General features: G+C 53.4%; 1 protein-coding gene across 1 annotated transcript; it reads right to left on the bottom strand.

The window, feature by feature from the left end:
- Window positions 1-97: 97 nt before the first annotated feature.
- Window positions 98-24358, bottom strand: FTJAE_9196 (nonribosomal peptide synthase; the record flags this gene model as incomplete). The annotated part of the gene is made up of 3 exons (XM_037356091.1): window positions 98-156; window positions 208-13827; window positions 13882-24358. 3 exons carry the CDS (start codon window positions 24356-24358, stop codon window positions 98-100), a joined length of 24156 nt encoding a protein of 8051 aa, XP_037203733.1.
- Between the last annotated feature and the right edge of the window lie 755 nt (window positions 24359-25113).

Here is a 25113-nt window from a genome sequence, read left to right as displayed (position 1 = left end):
GTACCGAGGCTTTTACAACACAAGGCTTGCGTTGAGGAAGTCAAGGTAATAGATGAAGAACTGGTTCAATACATAAAAGGCTATCTAGGGAATCTATCTACTCACTTCCTTTCACCATTGAAACCGACGTCTTAGTCCGAGCATCAAAGCTCATCCCTGAATGAGTCTCATAGCAAGCAATAGTCGACTTGGAATTGTGCCCCGTACTGTCCTCCATGCGAAGATCGGCAACAGTCTTCCCAGCAGGATCGACGCATAACTGACATAATACATATCTAAACCGAGATAGCATGTTCTGCGCACGAGCGCGAGGGAAAACGCGGCTGTCAAAGGTGATATACACATCCAGAGTGTCCTTACTCGCCGAGCAGTCAATAAAGAAGGGCAACGGACTTTCAGCCAAGGGCGTGCGCTGCGATCGTTCAAGGCCGATTGCTGAACCCAAAGCCTCCTTGTGATGGTTGCTTGCGTTGATGACGATTGGGACTGTGGCATCGCACGCCTGCGCAGTCTCTCTACTGATGTTGCGAATATGCGGCATCCCTACATGCTGGAATGGAATGACCGCCTTCGTCAGTGTTTGGGTTGCTCGTAAGAGACTATCTAACGACTGTTTTTCGTGAACAGTTATTCGCAGCGGGATGGTAGCGATGGTTGGCCCTGTCATGCGTTCGATGCCTGTGATGGGTGTGTCGCGGCCGGTGACCGTGAGGCCGAGCACAACATCGCGCCTGGCAGTCTCGCGCGCTAACACAATAGCCCACGCTACCTGAGTGATAGTTGACATTGTGATCTCCGTGGCGTGAGAGCGCATTGGCAGCACCATCTCTAGTACTAAGAGTGAGTCTACCTGGGTGGAACTTTGTTGACATAAGGGCCGAGCCTGGCAGTTGTCTAGTGTTTTCTGCCAGAAGACGTCGGCTGCCGTTCGGTCTACTGCCAGTATATGCTTGATGAAGTGTGCAAAAGGTGCCTCAGGACTAAGTGCCAGCCCTTGATATGCTTGCTCGAGTTGACCCATTACTAGACCTACAGACCAGGCATCGTAGATAGCGTGGTTGCATGTCCAGACAAAATAATGTCCGTCTATGATGGCACAGCGACTAAGTGGGCAGCCGGAACCCATAGGCTCAGCCACTTCTTGTGCATAATAAGCTTCCAGACTGGTGGATGTGCGCCAAGTTGGCAATTCATCCAGAACTACCTGCCATACGGTAGTAGCTTTAGGATCGTAGACGATGCGGGTGCGGAGCAAAGAGTTGGCGGCCACGACTTGTTCCCAAGCTTGACGAAGACGGTCTATATCGACTGATGGCGGTATTATATAGGTATTCTGCAGCGTGGTGATGCCAGGGCTGCAAGTGGAAAGCTCAATGTAGGTACGTTGCAGCGGTGTGCACGGATAGATGTTTTGGACTCGACTCGAAGGTATCTGGCATAGCTGTGCAAGCTCTTTGCGAAGGGTGTCAAGATCATCTCCTGCCGCCGCCAGGGCAAAAGGTGGCAGATGCTGGCTCTCTGCATCATTCATAGGGATGATATTCTGTGCCATTTCGAATAAGATGGGGCGATCAAACACATCGGCAACGGTGAGGTATAAGCTCAACTCTCGAGCCGCTGCCACTAGACGCATGGCCGCCATCGAGTCACCACCGAGTCGCAGAAAACTGTCATTACGGCCGATAGACTCAAGCTCGAGCGGAAGAATGGATGCCCATAGACCCTGCAGAGTCTTTTCTGTGGTCGTGGCCGGGGGTTGTTTGGCCGCCCACTGGGGGCTCAGAGAGTGCACGTCATCAGCTGACAGCTCGCTGCCCAGCGCCTGCAGGGCTCGCCGATTGATCTTACCGGCGAGGGTCAGGGGGATGTTGTTAATGGGGAGGAAGATATGGGGGACCATGGAATGCGGCAACTTTGCGGCAAGATCATCAGAGATAGTGGAAAGTAGTTGGTTCAACTTGCCCACGGAATCTGGATTCCGAAGAATTTGTACCGGGCCGGCTGACTGACCCAAGGCCACAAATCCCACAAGAACTGGGTTACCGTACAACGAGAGTACCTCGGCGGCCACGGGATAGTCGTTGGGGAGACAGGCACGCAGGTGGTGCCCTATGGCATCAAGCTCTATACGCTGGCCGTGGAGCTTGATCTGCCCGTCCTGGCGGGCGAGATATTCTATTGTGCCGTCGGCGGTGTATCGGCCCAGATCGCCAGTCTTGTACGCTCGGCGGCCGTGGCGCAGCCAGGGGGCATCTTGGATGAAACTGGAGGTAGTCTGATCAGGCATATCAAGATATCCACGTGCCAGGATAGGCCCATCAACAAGAATCTCCCCAACAGTACCAATCGGAACAAGAAGGCGATGGTCAGCCGGGTTAACCAGCCAGAGGCGGGCGCCAATGCCGTGTCCAAAATCACTGGGCTGTGCATCAGCCCCAACGACATGTGTGCCCGCGCACCAGATGGTGCATTCGGCTGGGCCATACATGTTGATCAAGTAGGTGCGGGCTACCCAGGTGCGTACGACATGCTCAGTGACGCGTTCACCACCAACGGAGAGCACCTCTAGACCCGGGACCTGGTCTGGATGTAATTGAGATGCCACAGTGGTGGTTAGATAGGCTTGGGTGGCATTTAGGGAGTTAATGGCCGCGACGAGATTGTTCAGTCTATCATGCTCTGAGGGGATACAGACACAACCACCATGAGTCAGTGTGGTAAAGATATCGGAGACCATGACATCAAAGACGTGAGCAGCGAATTGAAGCACCCGTGAAGTTGGGGTAACCTTCAAGAGCTGGCCGTGGGCACGGGCTGAGGTACACACTGCTCGGTGTTCGAGGACAATGCCCTTAGGGGTCCCAGTAGTACCAGACGTGAAGACGATGAAAGCAGCGTTGTCGGTTCGAACCCTTTCGGTATTGCCGCTCCTCATGGTGGCCGTATCTATTGGTGGCATAATTTGCAGCTCATCACCATTGTGGGATAGGATAATGAGGCTGTGGTTTTGGAATAACGCGGCATGAGCTGGTGTGGTGACAATGGCTTTGGGCTTCACTTGACCCAGAATCTGGCTGTGATGCTTTGAAGGATGAGAGGGATCAAGGGCAACGACGACGCCGCCGGCTTGAAGGATGCCAAGCATAGCAACAACTGCCCACCTAGACTTATCAAAACAAAAGGGTACCTTGTCTTCAGGGCTAATGTCATATCTCTGGTTCAGATATGTAGCGAAACGCATCGCCTCTGACTCCAACTCAGCGTAACTCAGGCTTCCATCCCAAGCAGTAACTGCGGGTCGCTCAGGCTGGTGTTGGACCATACTGTGGATTTCCTGATGAACGAGGCCATCCACAACGGGAATCAAAGTGGAATTCCACAGAGAAATCTGCTGTGCGTCAAACTCAGGCAGCATATTGAGCTCTGATAACGGTGACTGAAAAGGTGCTTGGTGGAGCTGGCGCAAGAGATTGGCGAACTGGTCAACAAGGCGCTCAACACAACGGCTTTCCAACAAGCTATCGTCAAAGCTTGCTGCTATGAGTACATTGCCGTCTTGGTGTAACGTGCAGGTGACGACAAGTGGATAGGTATAGAAAGAGCCCGACTGACCGGCCAGTTGCTCCAGACCTAAGCGGCTCTGATGTTCAGTATTGCCGAAGCGCATGTTCTGCACGAGAAACAAGGTCCGGAAATCTACAGCAGCGCGGGCGTCATTATGCAACTTGCGGATTGTCTGTAGGCCAACCTGTTCGAAGGGGATCATCTCGACCGCTTGTTGCTGGACTGTCTCAAGCCACCGCCCAATAGGTAATGTAAGATCGGGCACTTGGATGCGAATGGGAACTGTGGCTATGGTAGGACCCATAATAGAATTGATGCCAGTGATACCTGAGTTGCGACCGCTGAGTGTAGTGCCGAAGCTGACATCATGGGAATTCTCATATAGGCTTAGCAGTAGACCCCAGGTTGCTCGGAGCTTGGTGGCCATAGTGACGTTTCCCTCCGATGCCCGCTGTGACGACCCTAGGATTATAAGGTGGTCTACAGCGGCGTTGGCTACTGGTTGGTAATCGATCGCGGGCAGCGCCGGGAATGTCGGCGAGGGAACGCCGGCGAGGTGCTCCCGCCAGTATTCAGCTACTTGATCTGAGTTTTGCTCGCCAAGATATCGGATAAAGCGATTGAAGGGCACGGCGGGCACAGCACCATCTGGCAAAGATTCGGCCGTGGTATTGTTGGCCAAGTCAAAATAGGTCTGCTCAACTGTAGCAATGACTTCGGCTACTGTCCGCCCATCATAGATGGAGTGATGGGCAGTCCAGACAAAGACGCGTTCCCCACCCGGGTTTTGGATTATAGCATACTGACTTAGTGGCTGCCCGATGGCGGTCCTCATCATATTTCGTTCTCTAGTCAAGGCGCTCTGCAGAGTATCCGTTTTGTATTCCGTCCAGCGCATTTCGGTGCTCAAGACGACCTGCTGGAACCCACTGTCTGTAGTGTAGGCTATGCGTGTTCGCAGAATGGGAAGCTGTGCGACGACTTTGTTCCAACTGGCGCGGTACCGCGACAAGTCTAGAGAGTCCGGGAGGGTGAACGCGAAGCTTGCAATGTATGTGCCGGGTTGCTTGATAGATAGGACCATAAGGCCATCTTGAAGATGTGTTGAGGGATATATATCAACAATCTCATCTTTAGCCACGCCGCACTGGCGGCATGCTTCTCTAAGTGCCGCTGTCGGAGAATGTATAAGCGAGAACGGCGCAACTTCGTCTTCCACACGAACATCACCTCGATAGCTAGTAATCTGTGCCATTTCAACAAGTGTCGGGTTGTTAAAAGCTCCTTGAACGCTTAAATTTAAGCCTCTGGCTTCGGCTATGGCGACGAGTCGGATAGCAGATAGTGAGTCTCCTCCAAGGCGGAAGAACGAGTCGTTTGGACCGATTCTGGCTCGATCTAGGCCCAGAGTCTCCGCCCATATGACCTGTAGTGACTGCTCTATCGGAGTTGTAGGGTTCAGCCCTTCTGTCTGTTTGATGTGAGCGAGGGCGTAGTGATGTTGGAGATCTTCAGATGCATTGTCCAGCATTTGCTGCAGATGCCTACTAAACAGCTTCCCTGCCCCCGTGAGCGGCATATTGTTGACAGGAATCCATAGGGATGGCACCATAACGGAGGGTAAGTAGCGAGCTACAGTAGCTTGTGCAGACTGGCAGTCGACAATTTGCTCAGGGGTTAGTGTGCCTAGTGTGATGTTCCTTTCAGTGGTTGCCTCTTCCCCTGGTAATCTGGGGCAGAAGAACACTGCCAATGACGGCGTGTCACGGCGCTTAGCCAGCACAACGGCCAAACTGGATACATTCGGAAATGCTTCCTTCACCCGGAATTCGACCTCGCCAAGGTCGATTCGCTGTCCCCGCAGCTTGATGACATTATCTTTGCGGCCGATGTACCGGATCGAGCCCTCCGGGCCATATTGAACAAGATCGCCGGTCTTCAAAAAGCGCCCAGACCCAAGCTCTGGCACAGAGACAAAGGCAGCAGCGGTGCGACTAGGGTCATTAAGATAACCACGCGCCAGAATAGGACCGCTGATGAGGAGCTCGCCGATAGCACCTAGCGGTAGCAGTTGGTGATGATTATCTGGGTTGACAATCCATGCATGACATCCAACAGCGGTACCGATGCTACTGTTGCATGTGGCGGTCTTTGTAGCCGCTGAAGCCCGTGATGTGATACGTTGCAGAGTAGCTAGGATACATGTCTCGGTAAGCCCGTATCCATTAAACAGTGTCACATGGCTGGCCCAAGTGTCGACATGTTCTGGGCGAATTGCCTCGCCACCAAGGATCAAAGTTCGCAGGCTAGGCACCTCTTCTGGGCGGAGATGCTGTATAACCGACGGTGTAAAGCAAGCTGTATTTACTTGCATCGCCTCCATTGCCTCGCCAACGAGCTTAATATCAGGCGAAGGCACACATACGCACCCTCCAGCAAGAAGAGCGTCGAATATCTCAGCGATAGAAATGTCAAACGTGTACGTAGCGAACTGCAGAAAGCGTGTGTCTGGGCCCAGCTGTAGCGGCTCTAGGTGGCCTTCAACACTGGTGTACAGTGTCTGATGGTCGATAACGACCCCCTTGGCCCGCCCGGTGCTACCGGATGTAAATAGAACGTATGCTGGGGCGAGAGGGTTAGTAGGTCGCAGTTCAGGGTTCTTTGTAGATGCAAGTGTCTGCTCCCTATTCAACGCAACGGCGGAGAGCTCCAACACAGGTAACAAAGGCTCAATAATAAACCGTGAAGTAGCGCTAACAAGGGCAAGCGGAGCTGCTGACTGTGTGATAATATCCTCGAGACGACTGGCTGGCTGCAAAGGATCCAGAGGGACAAAGGCAGCACCCGCCATCCACACACCGAGCATTGCCACTATCGCCCATGATGAGCGTTCGAAGCAAATAGGCACCAATGTTCCGGCATCAATGCCACCTTCAATTAGACGACGGGCTACGAGAGATGCTTGACCGAGTAGCTCGCAGTAGGTATATTGGCCATCATATGCCGTTACTGCTTGGCGGCCAGGCTGTCTCTGGGCGATCTTGGCCAATTGCGTATATACACAGGCTGGCAGTGCGGATAGAGGGCGACTGTTCCACTGGCGAACCATTGCAACCTCACTTGGAGGAAGAGCAGCTACCTCGCCCAGAGCTAGGTCAGGCTGGGAGTTGGCCAGCTGCAGTAGAAGGTGCTGGAATTGATGTAGCATTCGCTTTGAGTCCATAGGGCTCAGAACGCGTGAATCGTAAAGCAGCTCGAGACGGACTCGGCCGTCTGGCAGTAGTGAGCACCCAAGAATAAGCGGAAGAGTGTGGAATACCGCGTTAACAGTGCCACCGGGAAGAAGTGGGCAGTCCAGCTCGGCCTCCGGCTTTGTCACCCTGGATGCTCCGGAGTCCGGCACCGCTTGGATGACGAGGAGTGTACGGAAATTACACGCCGTCTGTGCGCTGGCGTTAATGAGGCCGATATTCTGCAGACCCGTCTGCTCAAAAGAGAGCATATCGGCGGCCTGCTGCTGAATTTGCTGTAAATAGTCGCCTACTGTTTGATCTCGGCTACAAAGCACCCGCACGGGAACGGTCGCAATGGTCGGGCCGTCAATAACATCAATACCGGGTAGTGGGGCTGTACGCCCGCTCATGGTGGTTCCAAAAACGACATCGTCACTGGCCGTGTGGAGCGCCAGCCATAGTGCATAGGCGGCGCGGATAAGTCCAGCCGCAGTGATGTGAGTGTTGTTTAGGCGGGTGAGTGACATGGTCGCCTGAAGTTGCTTATCTGGACAGGCATGGAAGATGGTTGCCGTGGTAGGGAGGGTTGGGAACGATGGAGCCGGAGCGCCGTCCAATTGTGCCTTCCAAAAGGCCGCGGCTGATCCCGTATCTGTATCTCTATCTTGAACGTGACGGATGAAGCATGAGAAGGGAAGACGGCGAGGCAGGACGAGTCCGCGGTAGGCGCTCTTGACTGATGCCCACAGGAGCTGTAGGGACTGCTCGTCGTAGATTGCATGATGCATAGTGAGCACAAGGTTGAATTTGCTAGAATTGGATATTAGAGCGATCCGGACAAGAGGGTCCCCTATTCTCATAGCTGTGTGCTGGTTCTTGGCAAGATAAGTATCCAGGTCCGACGCCTGCTCCCAAGCAACAGCGGTGGGTTTCAGGACAACTTGCATCAGGCGAGTTGAGCTGACCAAGTGAATTATGCGGGTGCGTAGAATGTTACTAGAGTTGATCACCATCTGCCAGGCGTCCTGGAGACGTGCTGAGTCGATTGCCGCAGGGATATCATATACAAACTGCGCCATGTAGCTTCCAGGTCGTTGCAAAGACAAAGCAATCAGGCCCTCTTGTAACGGAGAGCATGGCAGCACATCTTGGATAGTTACATCATCCACCTGCAAAAGCTTCGCGACCTCTGCTACCAACTTGGGCACATCCTTGGTCTCTGGAGGAACCAGGGAAAAAGGAGGCGGGACATCATGGTCCAACAACGTGTTAGCAGATGTGCCATTTTCCGGAGCTAGGTTCTTAGTGGCGACTGCCATATCACTAAGAATGGGATACTGGAATATAGTGGCTACTGACAGCGTCAATCCGTTTCTCTGGGCATCACGAACCAGCCGCATGGCAGTCAGAGAGTCGCCGCCACGACTCACAAAATGATCGTCGGCTGAGACACTATCGATGCCAAGGACGTCCACCCACAAGCGGGCTAGCAGCTTCTCGCGGGGTGTCGATAGCGCCTGACTAGGTTTAGCTGAGGGGATAAGGGCGAACGAGGCAACCTCCTCGGCAGACAGTTTCAGGGCCAGTGTCTGCAGTTGTTCTCGATCAACCTTGGCTGACGAAGACAGAGGCATTGCCCATACTGGAATATACACCGAAGGAATCATATACACTGGTAGGACGTGTCCCAGCCTCTCTGCGAGCCCCTCAAGTAGGATCGCTGTGGATTGTCGAGCCGCAGGACTGTTAGCCACGACAGCCTTTGTGGAAGATATCTGGTTTGTCGACGCTGGGAATCCCATATAAGAGGAGATATTAAAGAAGGTGGCCAGAGTCAGAGGCGATCCCTCACTGCCCAGTCGGACCATCATAACGGTAATCTCACGCAGGACGGGGAGTTGCTTACGCAACTCTTGTTCAGTCTCAGCTAGGTCGATGCGTTGGCCGCGTATTTTAGCCTGCATATCCCGCTGGCCCAGTAACTGCACCGAGCCATCTGGCATGTAGCGGGCAAGGTCGCCGGTTCTGTAGAGCACGCGTTTCGTCTTACCTGACTGGTTGATAGTAATGAAATGGGCCTTGGTTGCATCTTGGTCGAGATAGCCGTGTGCGATATTCGGACCTTCGATGAGCATCTCGCCAATGGCGCCGATTGGAGCCATGCGACGAGAATCTCCTGGATCTGTGATCCAGGTTCGACAGTGCATCTGATGTCCTATATTGGACCCGTCGTGACTAGTCGGGATTCCCGGGGCACAGTGAGTCCAGACAGAGCACTCAACATGCCCAAAGCTGTTGATTAAATAGACAGAATCAGCCCAATCCTCAATGACCTTTCTAGATGCTACCTCTCCGCCAAGGACCAAAGTGCGTATTGTTGGCACAGCAGCTGGCAACAGGATAGATGCGATGCTGGGTGTTAGGAAAGCCCAGTCAACCGTCATTCGTTCTATGGCGCCTACTAAGTTCTGTGTCCGCTCCTCGTCTGAAGGCACACATACACACGCCCCAAGTGCAAGTGAGGTGAATATCTCCCCAATGCTCACAGAAGATGTATATGCTGCGAACTGGAGGTTTCGAGAAGCCGGTCCACGATAGAAGCGCAGCACCTCGCCATGACCACGGATACTGCTGCAAAAGGCTTCATGATGGATGATGGTACCCTGTGGCGTCCCGGTGCTGTCAGGGTTGAACATGACGAATGCTCCATCTTGAGGCGTGGCTTTGCAGGGTGAGACACATGGAAATGCCTCCCAACTGGTCCGATGAACAGATCCCACAGGGATTATGTTCAAGGAACCATTATTTTCAAGATGCTCAGCAACATTGTATTGAATGTCACTAGTAAGCAAAGTCTTGGCCCTAACTTGGGAGATTATATCGCGGAGATGAGCAGAGGGCTGCTCCGGGTCAAGAGCAACACAGGCTGCGCCGGCCTTAAGGATGGCCAGCATGGCAACGATAGCCCACGAGCCCTTTTCGAACAGAAACGGTACCCGTTGGCCCACAGTGACACCACTGGCCACCAGAGCGTTAGCCAGTGCCCCAGCCGTCTCATTGAGCTGCGTGTAGGTAAAGTTGCGGTCCCACGATACAATGGCGGGTGCTGCGGGCTGTTTGCTAGCCGTTTCATGTACCAGATGATGGACGAGGTGGTTGTCGTGCTCAGGTACATCGAAATTCCACTGCTCAATCTCAGCCAGGTCCTCAGGGCTTACCACTTGGATCTCGTGCAACCGCTGGTTTGTTTGAGGAACAGCCAGCTGCTGTATGACGTGCTTGAATTGATTCACGAGACGGCGTAGCTGTCGCTCCGGAATAACATTGGAGTCGTAGTTACACACAACGTAAATCTGAGAACCGTTCATAGTGCATTCCACGCTCAGCGCAAAGTTGTGGAATGTCTGTTGCCCACGATCCCTCTGGACGGGTGGTAGCCAGGCCTCAGACGGCACATTGGTTGCGGCCTGAATAACTAGCAATGACTGGAAGTCGACCGCCTGCTCGCTGATTCCTCTGATGTTTGGCAGCCCATACTGCTCAAATTTGCTGATGGCTGTGGCTTGCCGCTGAATATCAGACAAGAAGCTCTCCACAAGTTGGTCTTCGTCTATTTGCACCCGAAAGGGTACGGTAGCAATGGTTGGCCCCATTATTCGCTCGATAGCAGCTACGGGAGCACTCCGGCCGCTATAGGTCACGCCGAAGATGGCATCGTTGGTGACATCGGAGTGCCTAGCAACCACAACGGCCCAGCTAGCAGTGATGACGGTAGAGGCTAGGATCCCCGAGCTCCCTGACGACGGCAGAGAAACGTCACAGGTAAGTATTGAGTCCGTAGAAGGGATGTAGCGACCTGACGGCAGGCGAGGGAACGATGGTAGAGGAGTACTAGCGAGTTGTTCGGTCCAGAAATTCCGAGCTTCCTCGTGGCTTTGACTCTGCATATGCTGGACGAAGTGACGGAAGTCTGTAGGGTTTTCCGTTCCTTGTCCGCGTTCGTAAATAGCGTGAACACCTTCAAATAGTAGGTCTAGAGTCCACGCATCATAGACGGCATGATGCAGTGTTAGCAGAAAGACCCTCTCCGATTCAACAACGCCAAAGTGGACAAGTGGCTGGCCCAGCTCCATGACTGATGTCTTTTGTGTGAAATCTTCAATTGTCAGCAACGAATGCCAGACTGGATCAATATCACTGCTGACAACAGCTTGCAATAGTCCGACAGCCGACTGGATTATCCGCGTGCGCATGAGTATCTCCTGGCGGGCCATTGCTATCCAAGCAGCACGAAATCGGTTGATGTCAACGGTTTCTGGTATCTGACGGACGAAGTGTCCTATATATGTACCCGGCTGTTTGAGTGACTGCGCCATCAGGCCAGCCTGCAAGGGAGTGCATGGATACAGGTCAACAATTTCATATTCAGAAACGCCGCATTGCTGAGCAGCATCGTCTCCCAAACCATCGAAATCATCTATCGACGATATTAGAGAAAACGGGCGTACAGGCTCCATAGACCTTATATCAAACTCATTCATAGCCGCTGCCATAGCGCTAAGCTTCGCATGGTCGAAGATAACCTGGACGGATAGGCTGAAGCCTTCCTTGCGAGCTAGAGTAACGAGTAGTATAGCGCGGATAGAGTTGCCCCCGAGATGAAAGAACTGATCTGATCGGCCAATACTTGTCGGTTCTAGATCCAGTACCTTGGCCCACAGCTGCTGTAGCCGCCGTTCGCGGTCTGTCGTTGGAGCAATGCGCCTGGTTATACGGCAGGCATGGAGCCGAGCGATCTGATCCCTAGTCATTTCCCGAACAATCTGTCTCAGACGCCCGCGATCGGTTTTAGCTGAACCAGACAAAGGCATTCGAGTCAGAGGCACAATCAGCGAAGGAATCATGAATCGCGGCAATCGTTCCGCAAATGCGTCCTCTAAGCCCGAGAAATGCCTCCCAAGCCAGTCGATCGCGGCATCAGACATTGCCAGGTCCGAATCCCCTGTCGACTCATCGGTCAGAACTGGCCGGATATTGACAAATGCTGCTAGAAGTTGTGCTCCGCCGGCTGGGCAGACCATCTCGGCGGCTACTTCGGGTAGGTTGCTGGGAAGATATTGACGCAACTGGTGTTCGACCTCTCCCAGCTCTAGACGCTGGCCATGTAGCTTGACCTGTGCATCACGGCGGCCGAGGAACTGGACATTTCCATCAGGCATGAATGTTGCCAGATCGCCGGTTTTATATAGCCGACTTGTCGACTGGCGACTTTCGGGCACCCATGGAGGGCTTGGGATAAAAACCGCCTTAGTCTTCTCAGGGAGGTGGAGATAACCCTTGGCCACATTAGGCCCTTCCACGACCAACTCACCTACAGTGCCAATAGGAGCGAGGCGAGTATCATCGTTGGGGTCGACGATCCATTGTGCGCAGCCGAGCCCTTTGCCGATATTGGAGCCAATATCGCGTGTGCTAATGCCCGGGTTACAGCAGTTCCATATCGAGCACTCTGCTGGACCAAAACTATTAATCAGATAAACAGCATCAGCCCATGTCTGGATGTTCTCAGCGGTGGCCGTCTCTCCGCCAAACACAAGCGTCCGTAGTGTCGGTACTGTCTGCGGGTCTAATATCGAGGCAACACTTGGCGTCAGAAAGGCCCAGTCAACGCGCAGTCGCTCCATGGCACCAGCGAGATCATTTACGCGTTCCTCTTCAGACGGAATGCATACACAAGCACCCGCAGAGAGCGAGCTGAAAATTTCACCATAGCTAACATCCGATGTATACGCGGTGAACTGAAGATTACGAGATCCAGCCCGATAACGCAGAGTCTCGCTGTGGCCGCGGATGCTGCTAGCAAAGGCACGATGATCGATAACGATACCCTTTGGCTTGCCAGTACTACCTGAGGTAAAAAGAATAATAGCAGGATCTTCAGGTCCCACTGTGCTTGGCGGGAGCTTCAAAGGGGCGGTGACCAGATTATCCAACAGGACTTGGTCGACAGCAATTACTGGAAGTCGTAGTTCTACCGCTTTGGCAAGGTTAGAAGTACTGGCCAGTACCACGGTGGCTTGGACATCTTCCAGAATACCACGCAACCGCTCTGTTGGATGGGCTGGATCCAGAGCTGCACAGGCACCGCCAGCCTTGAGCACCGCCAGCATAGTCACCACGGTATAGATGGACTTCTCGAAGAGGAGGGGTACTAGGACGCCGGGGCCTATATCGCTTGTCTCTCGTAGATGTTCGGCCAGTGACGAGGCAAAGGTGTCCAACTGTTGGAAGGTGAAGCCACCCTCCCATGAGGCGACGGCAGGCGCTTCGGGCCGCTGCTTTATCTGGTCCTCAACCAAGTGATGGATACAAGCCATAGTTGGAGCCGGCACGACAGCATTCCAGACAGCTAACTCGGCCTGGTCAGCGGGACTGATAAGTTCAATGTCATCCAGAGCGGATGACAACACATCAGGAGTACCCAGCTGTTGCAGGATATGCTCAAACTGATAGACGATTCGCTTCATAGCGCGAGGATCAATCACCTCATCGTCATAGGTGGCGTGGACGGCGACTCCATCCCTCTGCACAGTACACTCCATACTCAGCGCAAAAGCATGGAACGGACGCTTAATGCAGTCCCGTTCAGGTATCCAGAAGGGTTGTGCCTGATCCCGGGGCGCTGACCATCCCTTATGATGGATCACCAAGAGACTATGGAAGTCGCAGACAGCCCGTATCTTGTCGTTGATGGCGGCGATATGCTGCAGCCCGTACTGCTCGTATGCCTGCATCTCTACCGCCTGCCTTTGGATAGCGGATAAGTACTCGGAAACTTGAGTAGTTCGACTGGTGTCGATCGTCACAGGCACGGTAGTAAGCATTGGTCCCAAGATCCGATCAATACCAGGGATGCTAGCACCTCGCCCGTTGACAGTGACGCCGATCGTGACGTGCCGCTGATCAAGGTACCGTGAAACAAGCAGAGCCCACGCCGCGCGGATCCTTGTAGACTCGGTGAAATCTGAGGCTAGAATCCGTTTTTGTACAATATGATAGTCGAGAACTGTCATCGGCTTCGGACGGTACCCAAGTATTGGCAATTGTGGGAATGAGACTGGCACCGCATCTGCGAGCTGTGTCTTCCAGAAGAACTCTCCGTCCGATGCCGATGCGGTTTGGATGTGAGAAACAAAGCGTGTAAAGGACGATGATGGGGCAATTGGACGCCCTTTGAGAAGGTTTTGTAGGCGGTCGATCAACAGGGCTTGTGACCAGCCATCATACACGGCATGGTGCAGTGTGAAGACGGCCCGAGTGGTACCATCAGGTGATTGACACAATGCTAGACGAGATAGCACCCGACCCTTGGTGAGCTGCTGTCTTTCAGTCTCCAGAAACGGCGCATCTATCTTCTGCACTGTGTTGATAGCGGGTGCGTCTTTGAGCACAACTTGTAGATGGTCAGACTCGTGCTGGACAATGCAAGTGCGGAGCAAAGGAGTTAAAGCAACCAGAGCAGACCATGCCGCTCGGAACTTGGAGAATGGCTGGTTGAGACAGTATGTAGTCTGCGCAATGTACGTGCCTGGTTCGCGAGCGGACAGAAACATAAGCCCACTCTGCATGGCGGTGCATGGGTATATATCTTCGATAGAACTGGGCTCTACGTTGCACTGGAGGGCAACTTGCCCTACCAAAGTGTCGATGGGACCGCTCAACAAGGAGAATGGAGCCACAGGCGGTGCTGACCTCTCATCATCGATATTTAATGGACGCATATTGCTGGCCATCTCATGCAGTATTGGGTAATGGAAGACTTGCTCAACGTCAAGTCGAAAGCCAGCTTCGCGAGTGGCGCGGACAAGTCGGATAGCTGTGATGGAGTCTCCTCCGAGCCGAAGAAAGCTGTTTTCCGCGCTGATGGTTGTCTTGTCTATGTTCAACACAGCCGACCAGAGGTCCTGCAGAGTGACCTCAGCATCAGTCAGGGGCGGACTATATTCAGCTGCCGTGGTCAAAGCTGCCAAGCGAGCGACTGTTATTTGCTTGCCTAACTGCCGAAGGACCTTTCGATCAACTTTTCCAGAAGTTGTCAGCGGCAGCATACGCAGGGGTAGAAAGACTGTTGGAACCATATACTCTGGTAGAGTTCGGAGCAGCGCTTCCTCGAGTCCGGCGATCAGGCTGCTAATTCGGCGCTTGGCTTCATGTGAGACGTCAATCAGATCCATTGGATCCTGGGAAACACCAGAGTCATCATCCACTACTACGAGGAAGGCAGCCAGCGACGGTGTTCCATCACCATCGGCAGCGACTACGACCTCCACCGCAAGAGCAATGTCGGGCAATAGTTTTTGGATCTGAGACTCGACTTCTCCCGGCTCTACACGCTGGCCACGGAGCTTGATCTGAGTATCCTTACGTCCCCCAAATACAAGACTTCCGTCAGACTCATACCGGCCCAAGTCACCGGTACGATAAAATCGGAAGGGCGTGTCGGGAGATGCCCACTTGGGTCGATTAATGAAGCCGCTGGATGGAGTATCGTGTAGGTAGCCACGGGCCACCATGGGTCCTTCATATACCATCTCGCCCATCACGCCGACTGGTGCGAGGCGGTTGTAGTCGTCGGGTTCAACGATCCAAGTGCGGCCAGCTTGGGGTCGGCCGATAGTGCCCACCGGTGAGGTCGGTGCCAAAACGCACGAAGACACCATTGAACACTCAGCAGGGCCATAGGCATTGATCATGGTTTTGGCTGTCGCCCATTCGTCAATGAGTGACCGTGGAACAGGTTCACCACCGACGTAGAGTGTGGATAGCGTCGGGACATCGTCTAGGTGGATAAGCTTGGCGATAGATGGGGTGAAGTAAACCCAGTCGATCTCCATGCGGCGCATGCTGTCCACCAGACTATTCATCCGTTCATCATCGGAGAGCACGCAGACACATCCCCCAGTTACCAACGTAGTGTAGATCTCGAAGATGCTGTGGTCAAAAGTGTAGGCGGAATACTGCAGGACATTAATGTGAGGCGGGATGCTGAGGATGGAGGAATGTGTGATGATGCTGGAGCACAAACAACCATGGTCCATAAGAATACCTTTAGGGACGCCAGTTGACCCCGAGGTGAACATGATGAGTGCCACATCGCTGGGCGAAATGGCAGGTAAAGGCTGAGTTGGAGATTCGAAAGCCTGAATCGTTGCAGGCGAAAGCGTCACCATGTCCCAGTCCTGATCCTGGAACCGTGGTGCCTGGAGTGCAGATGCTACCATCAAGCTTGCCTTGACCGCCTGCACAATAGTGACAATCCGGCCGACTGGGTGGTTGGCATCGAGGGGCACCACGGTAGCCCCTATCTTGAGTATTCCCAGCATCGCGACAACTGTCCAGGCCGATTTCTCAAAGCACAACGGTATTGGTTGGCCTTTACGGACTCCAAGGTCTCTTAGATGGCCCGCTAGGTTAGCTGAGAGCTGGTGCAGTTCGCGATAGGTTAGCTCGCCATCCCAAGCCCGGACCGCGGGTGAAGTGGGCTGTGTAGACGTCCGTTGAGCAATTAGTGTCGGAAGATCAGACTCTATGGCGTCAACAGGATAGTCATTCCACCGCGCAATGTCCTGGCGGTCTCCAGGAGATAATATTTCGATATCCTTAACTGTGGCTCTGGGATCCACATTCCACAGCTGTGCAATAACATGATGCGTCTGATATAATAAACGCCGCACCTGTTGCATATCCAACACCTCGCCATCAAAGCGGGCAATAAACTCGACCTCGGAGCCCATTGGGGTAACATCCACAGTAAGCAGGTGCGACAAATGAACACGCGCACGCTGGGGCTCCAGGGAAGATGCCTCAGATGCCTCGTTGGCAGGGTTGTAGTTCTGGATGACGAGCATGCTCTGGAAATCGCATGCCTGGCGGGCTGTTTCGGACACTTTCTTGATGTTTTGCAGTCCTGATTGCTCAAAGGGTATTGTCTCTATTCTGTCTTGCTGCACTGCTTCAAGAAGACTGTAGACTGTCTGGTCCGTTTTGAAAGTCACTCGTACGGGTACCGTTGCAATAGTAGGCCCATCGATATTTTCAATGCCGCGAATAGGCAGTGTCCGGCCGCTCAAAGTACTTCCGAAGACCACGTCGGTCATGGAGGCGTACCGAGCCATTACGAGCGCCCAGGCAGTGCGTAACACAGTTGCCTGCGTTATAGGTGATGAATCTCGTGGTGGCAGCTTCGTTGTTAGCTCATATCTCTTGTCCGCGTAGGGACGATAACCCGGCGAAGGGATCACGGGAAAGGCCGGCGCCGGAGCCTTTTCTAAGCGCTCCGACCAGAACTTGATTGCGGCGGCGCGGTCCATTGTCCGCAGATGGTGGATGAAGACATTATAGGGGATACGTGGGTTCGCATCCAGACCGCGGGATACCTTACTCACATCGTCCAACAGCGAGGCCAACGACCATCCGTCGTAAAGAGCGTGATGGATAGTAAACACAACTGCATCTCCTTTCAGTGCAAATCGTACCAGCGGCTGTCCCAGACCAGTCGGTGAGTCTAAATCTGCGGCCAGATACTGGTCGAGGTCGTCAATTATCTGCCAGGAGATTTGGTCTTTCACAACAACCTGCAGCATTTCCTCAAGTAAAACGATATGAGTGCGCAGCATGGGGCTACGCTGGAATACGGTCTCCCAAGCCGCGCAAAACTGTGTGATGCTGGTACCAATAGGCGGCTTGTAAGTGAACTGAGCCAAATAGGACCGAGGTTCTGTCAGAGACAACGCCATCAGGCCGGCCTGTAAGGGGCTACATGGGTAGACATCCTCTATGATCCCCGCGGGCTTTCCGCTCTGCTCTTCCAAGGCCTTCCTCACCGTCTCGATGTCAATCGGGCACATAGACAACGGTTTGATGACTTTCGGCTTGACCCTGTCCTTTTTGGCATCGCGCTTAGTTACCAAAGAGGCCATACTAGCGAGCTGCGGGTGCGCAAATATTTGCTTGACGCTTAGCCGAAACCCACGGGTGCCCATGGCTGTGACCAAGAGGATAGCATGTAGCGAATTCCCGCCAAGTTTGACAAAGTCGCTGTTGGCATCTAATGTCTCCTCATCGCAGCCCAGGACTTCAGCCCAAGCTGTCGCAAGGAGACGTTGCTCCGGGATTGCATCTGATTGCCTGGGTGGAGTAGGGGGCCAAACCGCCATCAGTTCGCCTCGTTTCAGATCTTGACAACATGTCCGCAGCGTGGTATAGTCCATCTTACCAGAACCCGTCAAGGGTATGTGCGATATGGGCAGGAAGACGCTAGGGACCATGTGTGAAGGAAGGGTTGCCCGCAGTTGATCGGCCATCCCAGGGATAAGAGTCGCAAGCTCTTTGGGAGCCTGGCTACCACGCAGGACCCGTAGAGTGCCAAGGTCAGGGTGTTCGGGCTCGATATAGATGGTGGCGACTAGAAGCGGCTGGTCATGATCCCTAGGTACGACGACAAGCACGGCCGTCTGTACCTTGGCAGGAAGCAATCGCTGGATCTCGCATTCGATGGCTTCGGGTGCAATTCGCTGTCCATAAAACTTCACCTGTTGATCACGGCGGCCAATAAACTGTAACCGACCATCTTCGAGGTATCGAACCAGATCGCCAGTCCTATACAGTCGATGCTGTGATGTTGGCGCGCCGGGCATGAGATTCACAGCAGAGACAAAGGAGGCCTGCGTCTCAACTGGGGCCTCAAGGTAACCACGCGACACGATAGAGCCTTCAATAGCAAGCTCACCGACAGCACCAACCGGTGCCAGCACGCATGCGTCGCGATGAGTTACATCGAGCACCCATGTTGTACATCCAAGGGCACGGCCGATTATACCACTTGGATCAATGCGGGATAAATGTGCCTGACCTGTGGAATAGATGGTAGCTTCGGCCGGACCATACAGGACAATTAGGTTAACGTGATTGGCCCAGCTTTCGATGAGATTACTTGTGATGGCTTCGCCGGCGAGTATCATTGCGCGTAGCTCGGGAACCTCCGAGGGACGAAGAAGGGTTGCGACGGTTGGCGTCAGGGTGATGACGCTGGCCCGGCTGCGGGCTATAGCGCCCGCAAGGTCGCTCATACGCTCATCCTCGGATGGAATACACAAACATCCTCCATAGAGCAATGTTCCCAGCATATCACCGTAGCTCACATCAAATGTGTAGTTGGCAAACTGGAAGAATCGGATACCAGGGGTAATGCCGGCTGTCTGGGCCACGGACAATGCCGACACACAGACGGCACCGTGCTCCAGTACAATTGCCTTGGGCTTTCCAGTGGTCCCAGAGGTCGACACAATAAAAGCAGCGTTGGAAGGTGACACATCTGGTAGGCAATGGCCGTTGGCTGACGCAGGGTCAGCCACAGGGTCAATCACATCCATGACCGGAATGTCACCATCACGGATCTTTTCCCCAGTGTGGGGAGAGGCAAGAATCAGGTTGGCATGAGTCAAATTCAATATAGCCTGCAAGCGAATGATGGGATGTGAGGGATCGAGAAAGATGATGGTTGCTCCGGCTTTAAGGACTGCCAACATGGCGACGATAACCCATTTTGATTTGTGCAGACAGATGGCGACCACGGTTTCTGACTTGACTCCCTTTTCTAGGAGCACGTGCGCCAACGACGTGGAATATTGATCGAGGCGTGCATAAGTAAAAGTACCATCCCATGAGTCAATAGCAGTCATATCTCGATAGAGTCCGGTTACCTCGTCAAACTTTCTGGGGATACTCTGTGCCATGGGCTCTCTCGCCTGCTTCGCATTCCAGCTCTGGATGACTTGAATATCCTCCGAGCCTGTCCAGGTAATATCTTGTACGGCCATCTGCTTCCACTGAGCATTCCAGCACTGCTGAAGACCGTGGGTATACTGGCCAAGGAGACGGCGAGTCTGTGTAGGAGTCAACACGTGGGGGTCGAAACGAGCACATATCTCAATGTGCTGGGTTCTGGGTCTAATGATAAGTGCCAAGGCGTATTGCGCCAAAGACCCATTCAACCCGTACTCTCCATTGTCGCGGTCATCGTCCATGATGGCCAAGATACTTTGAAACTGAGAGGCAGCCGCAGCTTGGTCCGACAAAGCACTAATGTTCTGTAGCCCGAGGTACATAAAAGGCTCCATCGACTTCGCCTCGTTTTGAATCCTGTCAAAGAACTGTAGTAGACTCTGCTTTCCCTCGTCTAGCTGGAGACGCACTGGCACGGTTTGTCCCTGTAGCATCATCCCGAAGATGACGTCCAACGAGTTGCTGTATTGGCTCATGAGCAGACCCCAGACCCCGCGTAGTACTGTGGTAAGTGAGATGTCCCCAACAACGTAGTCTATGGGGATATTTATCCGCAACTCTCCAGTCGATACGGGACGATAATGGGCGTCAGTCAACAATGGGAACTTGGCTGGCAGCGTGCCAGCAAATAGTTGCCCCCAGTACGCTTGCGCGTCTCTCTGTTGCGTCTCAGTTTGTGGCATGCTGGGGACGACTGATAAGCGGGTGGCCTTGTCGTTGACACCCACTTTGAGGCCTATGATGTCCGTGATTGGGGCGTTCCTGGACTGCATCAGATTCTCCCAGCGGGACAGTAACCGGTGTACCTCAGCGGCAGTGAGCACTCGATCGTCGTACTGGGCAAGGACCTCAATGCTGTCATGCCCTAGCCTGACCTTTAGTGTCAAGGCGTATGTCATAGGGGTGAGTTTGGCTGCGTGGTCTGGTGTGAAGAGATCACTATTCAAGAGAGGGTCCTCCGCGGTCTGAATGACCAGAATGCTCTGGCAACGCGTAGCTCGCTGACACGCGAGTGACAGTTTACTGATTCTATGCATCCCTAGGTGGTCAAACGGCATGCTTTCTGCCGTCTGACGCTGGACACGTTTTAGAAGAGAACTCAGCGACTCATCAGGTCTCATCGTGATCAGCACCGGTGTTGTCAACACCGTCGGGCCATCCACCAGTTCGACGCCGGGAAACGGCAGGGCTCGACCATTCGAGGTGACGGCAAACACAGCATTGGGTGATTTCGACTCCTGTGCAACTACCAAGGCCCAAGCGGCGCGCGCAACGCTCGCTGAGGTTATGTCAGTTTGACGATACTGCTGATTGACGGGCATTTTCCATCGCATATGAGCATTGGATAATGGGGAGTATTGGGCATCAGGCAAGACAGGAAACCCATGCTCAGGTGTATGCTGCAGCTTGGTCTGCCAAAATCTCTCGGCCGCGGTTATGTCTTGTTTTTGAAGGTAGTTTACCCATTCATTCATTCCGATCATTTGACGTTCATCCTTGTGTTTGATTTCGTGATACTCATCTTCTACCATATGGAGGAAGCGATCCCGCGACCAATCGTCAAGGATGGCGTGGTGCATGGCTAGAACCAACTGGGTTCTGTTCTCTGCTATATTGTGAATGATTGCGAATCTGGCCAAAGGATCCCCCAGGCCCATCCGCAGCTGTTGGTAGTCCTCGAGTAATGAGGCGTAGTCTGAATAAGAGTACCAGTGAATAGCCTCTCTGTAGACCACTTGAATCATACCAGCCCCATGGTCTGGAACTAGGCGAGTCCTCATAATGCCACTAAGATTGTAGACTGTCTCGCACGCGCACTTGAACCGGGAGACATCGACACCAGTAGGCAGCGTATAGTGGGCTTGTGTGATATATGCACCTGGCTGCAGCAAGGATAGGCCCATCATGGCAGTTTGTATCGGGGTTGCGGGGAATATGTCTTGAATCTGTTCTTCGACAAGGTTGTATTCGTCAGAGAGTGAGCTGAAGACTGGATCAATAGGTGTGGGTGCCAAGTCAAATGGTCGCAACCTGGGCCTATATTGTAACCCGGCCTGTACACGGAGATGCTCAGCCATGTCACTCAGCTTCGGCCACTGGAATATCTCATCAACTCGGATTGATATACCGTGGTTTTGAGCGGCCTGCACCAGTCTCATGGCAGCCAAAGAGTCCCCTCCTGCACGGAAGAAGCTGGAGTCGCTCGCTAGAACGCCGACTGGGTCCTTGATTACCTCTTGCCAGAGCCTCGCCAGGCTAGTTTCGATCTCTGTCAAGTCCTGGGATACAGGTCCCGTTGCAGTCCGCAAGGCAACCAGATACGCACGTAGGGCCTTTCGGTCTAGCTTCCCTGAGGTGGTCCTCGGCACACTTGGAATAGGCACAAACAACCGCGGCACCATGTAGCGTGGCAAGACCTGACTCATGTAATGTTCGATCTCCGGGATCACCTGTTCCTGATCGGTTCCTTGCGTCCAACAGATGAAGCCTACGAGGAGACCATCGACGGCATCGGCCAAGCCTATGGCTCCGTCAGGCAAGGCTTTTGCCAAATGAATATTGATTTCGTCTAGCTCGACTTTCTGTCCGCGGATCTTGACTTGCATGTCACGTCGTCCGATAAACTGCAGGACGCCATCCTCCCGGTAGCACACTAGATCCCCGGTGCAATATACCCGGACTTGAGTGCTTGGGTCCAGCTCGGGTAGGAACGGTGGTACGAAGAAGAAGGTGCTGTGATTCTTGGTCGTATCTATATATCCGCGGCCCACCAACGGTCCCTCGATCCAGAGCTCGCCGACGGTGCCTACGACAGCTAGGTTCCGCGGGTTGGCCGTATCCACCACCCAGGTGCGTGAGCCCATGGCTTTCCCAATGATGCCAGCTGGTGTGTTGGGACCCAGCCGGCTGATTCCCATGCACGAGACTGTGCATTCACTTGGGCCGTAGGTCACCATGAGGTTCGTCCGGTGCGCCCACTTACGGACGATGCTGGTTGTCAGAGCCTCGCCGCCGACAATCAAATTGCTCAATCCTGGCAAACTCTCTGGCGTCAACATTTCCAGGACGGAGGGTGTGAGGTACATGAGGTTGGCATCAAAGAGACGAATAGCCTGCACAAGATTGTTCATGCGTTCCTCATCTGAGGCAATGCAGAGACACCCTCCATGCAGCAATGTCGTCACCATATCACAAAATGCGACATCGAAGGTATATGAGGTGTACTGGAACAGCCGTGTCCCGCGCCCATGCGAGGTTAGCTGTCCACGATGCTTGGCCAGTGTGCATACAGAGCCATGTTCAGTAACACTGGCTTTGGGCATGCCTGTGCTGCCAGAACTGAAGCAAATAAAGGCAGCATCTGAGGGACTGCTTACTACGGCTGGGCGAGGCGCTAACGACAGATCGATTTTGTCGAAGAAGGGATGGGAAACTGCCAAGCATGGGACCCTGTCTCCAACGTCCTCTAGGCTGATTGGCGATGTCAGAAGCAGCTTCACGTTCGCATCGCGAAGCATCGATTCTCGTCGCACACGCGGCGCTTCAGGGTCGAGGAATAGACAAACGCCACCAGCCTTGAGGATTGCCAGCATACAGACCACGGCCCACTTTGACTTCTGATAACAAATACCGACGACGATCTCTCGAGTGATGCCTCGCCCGGCTAAAACTGCAGCAAGCCGAGAAGAGAAAATGTCAAGCTCAAGGTAGTTGAAGGTGCCATCCCACGCATCGACAGCTACGGCATCCGGCCATTGCCGGACCGAAGAGTCAAACTCTTCGTGAATACATGCGGTTACCTCCAATGGCACTTCTTTGTTCCATTCCAGCAACTGTTGACGGTCGCTTGGGCTGACATACTGCAGATTGCGCAGAGTATCGTCAGATCGACAGGCAGCCATCTGCTGGACAACATGCTGGATTTGGTCAAGCACTCGACGCAAGGAAGAGGCAGAAAGAACTGAAGTATAAGAGCCGCCGATAAGAGAGACGCGGTCCGCGGACAATAGGCAATGAATATCCAGTGCCAGCAACGGCGAACTCGCGCGGATCTTTCGACACGTATCGTCAAATTCGGACGCATCCAGGACTGTAGTAATTCGCACTCCGCAACGGACGTTCTGGTCGGTGGTGGTTGACTCGCTTGCATTCTTGCTCAGTTGCTGTACGTGGTCCAGGAACGCCTCAGTTTTATCATCATAGTCCCATGCGCAAACAACAGGTGACATGGGCGCTTCTGAAGATGCAGTCCCAAACGCAACCTTGACCGCATCCTGATACTTACCTAGCAGTAGCGCCCATGCTGCGCGGACGAGGTTAGGCGGTGCTTTACGCCGGCCAGTGGGGTGCCAAAACAGCTGCGGCTCAGCATCGTAGGTTTGCCAAATTGCTTCTCCTGAGGGCGACGGGCCGGCAGGGAAAGATGATGCTGGGTCCTCATCGGACCAGTCGGTGGCGGAGGCCACGGGCTTCGCTCCAACACGGCAGCTTTTCACAAGATCGCAGAGACGTGGGTGTTCATACACGTCCTCGGCCCCGAAGGACAGCCCTTTGTCTGCTGCTTTCATCGACGCCAGAACCGCAGCACTCCAGGTGCCGCCAAGTTCGAAGAAATTGTCATCTGGGCTGATAGGCTGCTCTGTGGCCAGTACGCTCTGCCAAAGTTGCTGCATCTGATGGACAGCGGTGTCCGTGTCAGACTTCGGCTTCATGTTCATGTTACCGGGTTGTAACTGGCTGTATAAGTCGAGATATGGCCAATTGGTGAGTTGAGGTATTGGGATTTCTGCTAATTTGGCAACACGCAGTAACGTTTTTTTGGTATTTCTTTTCTTTTCTTTCTTTTTTTATGTGTGTGTATGTTTTGTCAAGGCTATTATTCCGTCATATAGTGAGGCTGCAAGCAGAAAGTGTTTCTATGTATATCTACAGTACCTATGAATATGCACCATGCCGGTTGATTGCTAACTAATTGGCCAAAGCCTATGCCTTTGCGTATATGTAACATTGTCCAATGAAAGCACCATATTGAGGTGGCACCACAGATTCATACCATCCTGGTGGTGCCACTACTAACAGTGCCACAATAATCCCAACCGACCCTCCTACTGCATACTGATAAAAGTGTCCTCTTACATAGTCTTTCGGATCAACAGAGTGCTACGAGAAACAGTGAACTGCACTACGACCACGTTCAACATACCTACCAACACACGTTCTACATTACTGTCTGTTTGCACCTGAGGTTTATGGATCAACGTGACGAGGAGAGACAACGCCAGCTACTAAGATGGTTTGCAATGACAATTCCTTGGGACCAAGTGTCCCACTGAGTTGCCGCGGCGGGTTTGACTTCACGTTGTTCTTTCAAGACACCATTCTGACAATCATCCCTTGTACCATGACCATTCTTCTGGGCGTGGTCCGACTGTGTTATTTACGAGCCAGCCCTCGAAAGGTGCGGCCACGGACT

Source organism: Fusarium tjaetaba (genome assembly GCF_013396195.1).
Source record: "Fusarium tjaetaba strain NRRL 66243 chromosome Unknown NRRL66243_c0000208, whole genome shotgun sequence".
In the NCBI taxonomy this organism is placed as follows: domain Eukaryota; kingdom Fungi; phylum Ascomycota; class Sordariomycetes; order Hypocreales; family Nectriaceae; genus Fusarium; species Fusarium tjaetaba.
This window is presented reverse-complemented; position numbering and strand designations above follow the sequence as displayed.